Raw genomic sequence first — 3,012 nt, 5'->3', positions numbered from 1 at the left:
GCCTCGGGAAGATTGTTTAGGGTGAAGTAGGACAAGGGCCATTTTTGGCTCAAGTCGGGCAAAATGTTTAGAAATTGTTTAGTAAGTTAATGCATGTGCACTAATCAATTTGAACTAGAACTATTCATTTCAAAAACACAAAATACCCAGGTAAAGAAAATTGTGTCAAAAAGCCGTATCTTAACTGCTTTCGTGCTGTTTTTCATTGAAGATGTACTCGGTGACAACACGAACATTGGGTAAAATAAGCATTTAGGTTCATGGACTTATACTAAGATGTAAGATTTTGCAAGAATGAAAAAGAAAATGTTAGCTAGCGTCAATGTGGAGCAAAATAGCCTAGTAGTTCAATACATGCATGATATATCATACACAGCTAATGGAATTATTCATTAATATTTGCCCTTTTTATACTTTGATGACAGAAATATCAACATGACGCCATTGATAGCCTGTCTCTGCCTGGCCGTACTGGGGGTTATGGTGTCAGGACAAGGCTCCTTCGCTCGCCAAAACTACTTCCCTATTGCGAATCACCGGCCCTACAGGCAATATCAACATTTCTACCCGCCACAAATATATTTCGACCACCCAGGCCACTTTCCACTGCACGGGAAACACGACGGCCAATACCCAACGCACGGGAAGCACAACGGCCAATACCCAACGCACGGAAAGCAGGAAGACCACTACCCACCGCATGGGAGGCAAGAAGGCCAATACCCAACGCACGGGAAGAAACAAGGCCAATACCCGCCACAAATATATTTCGACCACCCAGGCCACTTTCCACTGCACGGGAAGCACGACGGCCAATACCCAACGCACGGGAAGCATGAAGACCACTACCCACCGCACGAGAAGCCAGAAGGCCAATACTCAACGCACGGAAAGAAACAAGTCTACTACCCGACGCACGGGAAGCACGACGGCCAATACCCAACGCACGGGAAGCATGAAGACCACTACCCAACACACGGGAAGCAAGGAGGCCACTACACACCGCACGGGAAGCACGACGGCCAATACTCAACTCACGCGAAGAAACAAGGGCAATACCTACCGCACGGGAAGAAACAAGGGCAATACCCAACGCACGGGAAGAAACAAGGGCAATACCCAACGCACGGGAAGCATCAAGGCCAATACCCACCGTACGGGAAGCACCAAGGCCAATACCCACCTCACGGGAAACAACAAGGCCAATACCCACCGTACGGGAAGCAACAAGGCCAATACCCACCGCACGGGAAGCACGACGGCCAATACTCAACGCACGGGAAGCAACAAGGCCAATACCCACCGCACGGGAGGAAACAAAACCAATCCCCACCGCACGGGAAGAAACAAGTGCAATACCCACCGCACGGGAAGAAACAAGGGCAATACCCACCGCACGTGAAGCATCAAGGCCAATACCCACCGCAGGGGAAGCAGCAAGGCCAATATCCACCGTACGGGAAACAACAAGGCCAATACCCACCGTATGGGAAGCACCAAGGCCAATACCCACCGTACGGGAAGCACCAAGGCCAATACCCACCGTACGGGAAGAAACAAGGCCAATACCCACCGCACTGGAAGCAACAAGGCCAATACCCACCGCACGGAAAGCATGAAGGTCTCTATCCACCGCACGGGAAGCAACAGCCTAACCAGCGTAAACACAGTCAAACTCAGGAAAAGAATATCAAGAAACTCGAACATAAGACCAAGAAGCAAAAATATTATCAGAAACATGTGAAGAATCCCTCCTATACGCAACATGGACAAGAACCTCACTTTACTCCAAAAGGGCATCAGCAACTCCACTATCCTCCACCAGGGCATTATAACCCCATCTATCCCCCACGAGGGCATCATAACCCCTACTATCCTCCACGAGGGCATCAGCACCCCATCTATCCTCCACGAGGGCATCATAACCCCTACTATCCTCCACAAAGGCATCAGCATCCCATCTTTCCACCACAAGAGCATCAGCATCCCATCTATTCTCCACTAAGGCGTCAGCACCCCTACTACCCTCCACAAGGGCATCGGCATCCTCACTATTCTCCACTAGGGTATAAACAAACACCACAGGGACATAAGGTACTCCCTCCCCCAACACAAGGGTATAAGGAGCTTCATTCCCCACCGCCACAAAAGCATCCGGAGCCTCTTTCCCCACCGCTACAAGGGCATACCGAGCTTAATTCCCCACTGCCAGAAGAGCATACCGAGCTTAATTCCCCAGCGCCACAAGAGAATACGGAGCTTAATTCCCCACCACCACAAGAGCATACGGAGCTTAATTCCCCATCGCCACAAGAGCAAACCGGGCCTTATTCCCCACCGTCACAAGAGCATACGGAGCTTAATTCCCCACCGCAACAAGAGCAAACCGGGCTTAATTCCCTACCGCCACAAGAGCATATGGAGCTTAATTCTCCATCCCCACAAGAGCATACCGAGTTTAATCCCCTACCCCAACAAGAGCATACGGAGCTTAATTCCCCACCGCCACAAGAGCAAACCGGGCTTAATTCCCTACCCCCACAAGAGCATACGGAGCTTCATTCCCCACCGCAACAAAATGATACGGAGCTTCATTCCCCACCGCCACAAGAGAATAAAGAAGTCCATTCCACTCTGCAAAACGAACAGACTGTGGATCCAAACAAGGGTATCAACGATCCTTATCAAGTTGAAACGATCAACGCTCCCAGTCAAGTTGAAACGAAACGTGCACGTGGATTATTTGGATAAATATAACACATCCCGAGTGAGTGAGTTAAAATATACAAAATAATAATTTAACGTCGCATCGGCATTTTGTTGGCCATATAGTGACTTCTTATCCTGAGCAAAAACGGATATGAAATTGTCACGTGTGTACTTTAAAAAAATAAATTGCAGGGCATCAAACAAAATACGATGCAAGTTTTTAATGTGTTTTCAGTTCATTTAAAAAATGTATAATTTGCCGAAACAATAACATAACGAACAAAACAGTTAGGGAATGTGAAT

The 3,012-nt window shown here is 48.4% G+C and overlaps 1 protein-coding gene across 1 annotated transcript; it reads left to right on the top strand.

Moving 5' to 3' along the window:
- The first annotated feature begins 435 nt into the window (after positions 1-435).
- LOC139458886 (uncharacterized) lies at positions 436-2,751 on the top strand. The gene has a single exon (XM_071240321.1). The coding sequence runs from the start codon at positions 436-438 to the stop codon at positions 2,749-2,751; it is 2,316 nt and encodes a 771-aa protein (XP_071096422.1).
- The last annotated feature ends 261 nt before the right edge of the window (positions 2,752-3,012 follow it).

This window comes from Haliotis cracherodii, unplaced genomic scaffold (assembly GCF_022045235.1).
Source record: "Haliotis cracherodii isolate W230 unplaced genomic scaffold, xgHalCrac1.p SCAF_13, whole genome shotgun sequence".
Lineage (NCBI taxonomy): Eukaryota > Metazoa > Mollusca > Gastropoda > Lepetellida > Haliotidae > Haliotis > Haliotis cracherodii.
This window is presented reverse-complemented; position numbering and strand designations above follow the sequence as displayed.

Bases quoted from the DNA above. Each gene is read 5' to 3' on its own strand.
- LOC139458886 (XM_071240321.1), top strand. From the start codon at position 436: ATGACGCCATTGATAGCCTGTCTCTGCCTGGCCGTACTGGGGGTTATG.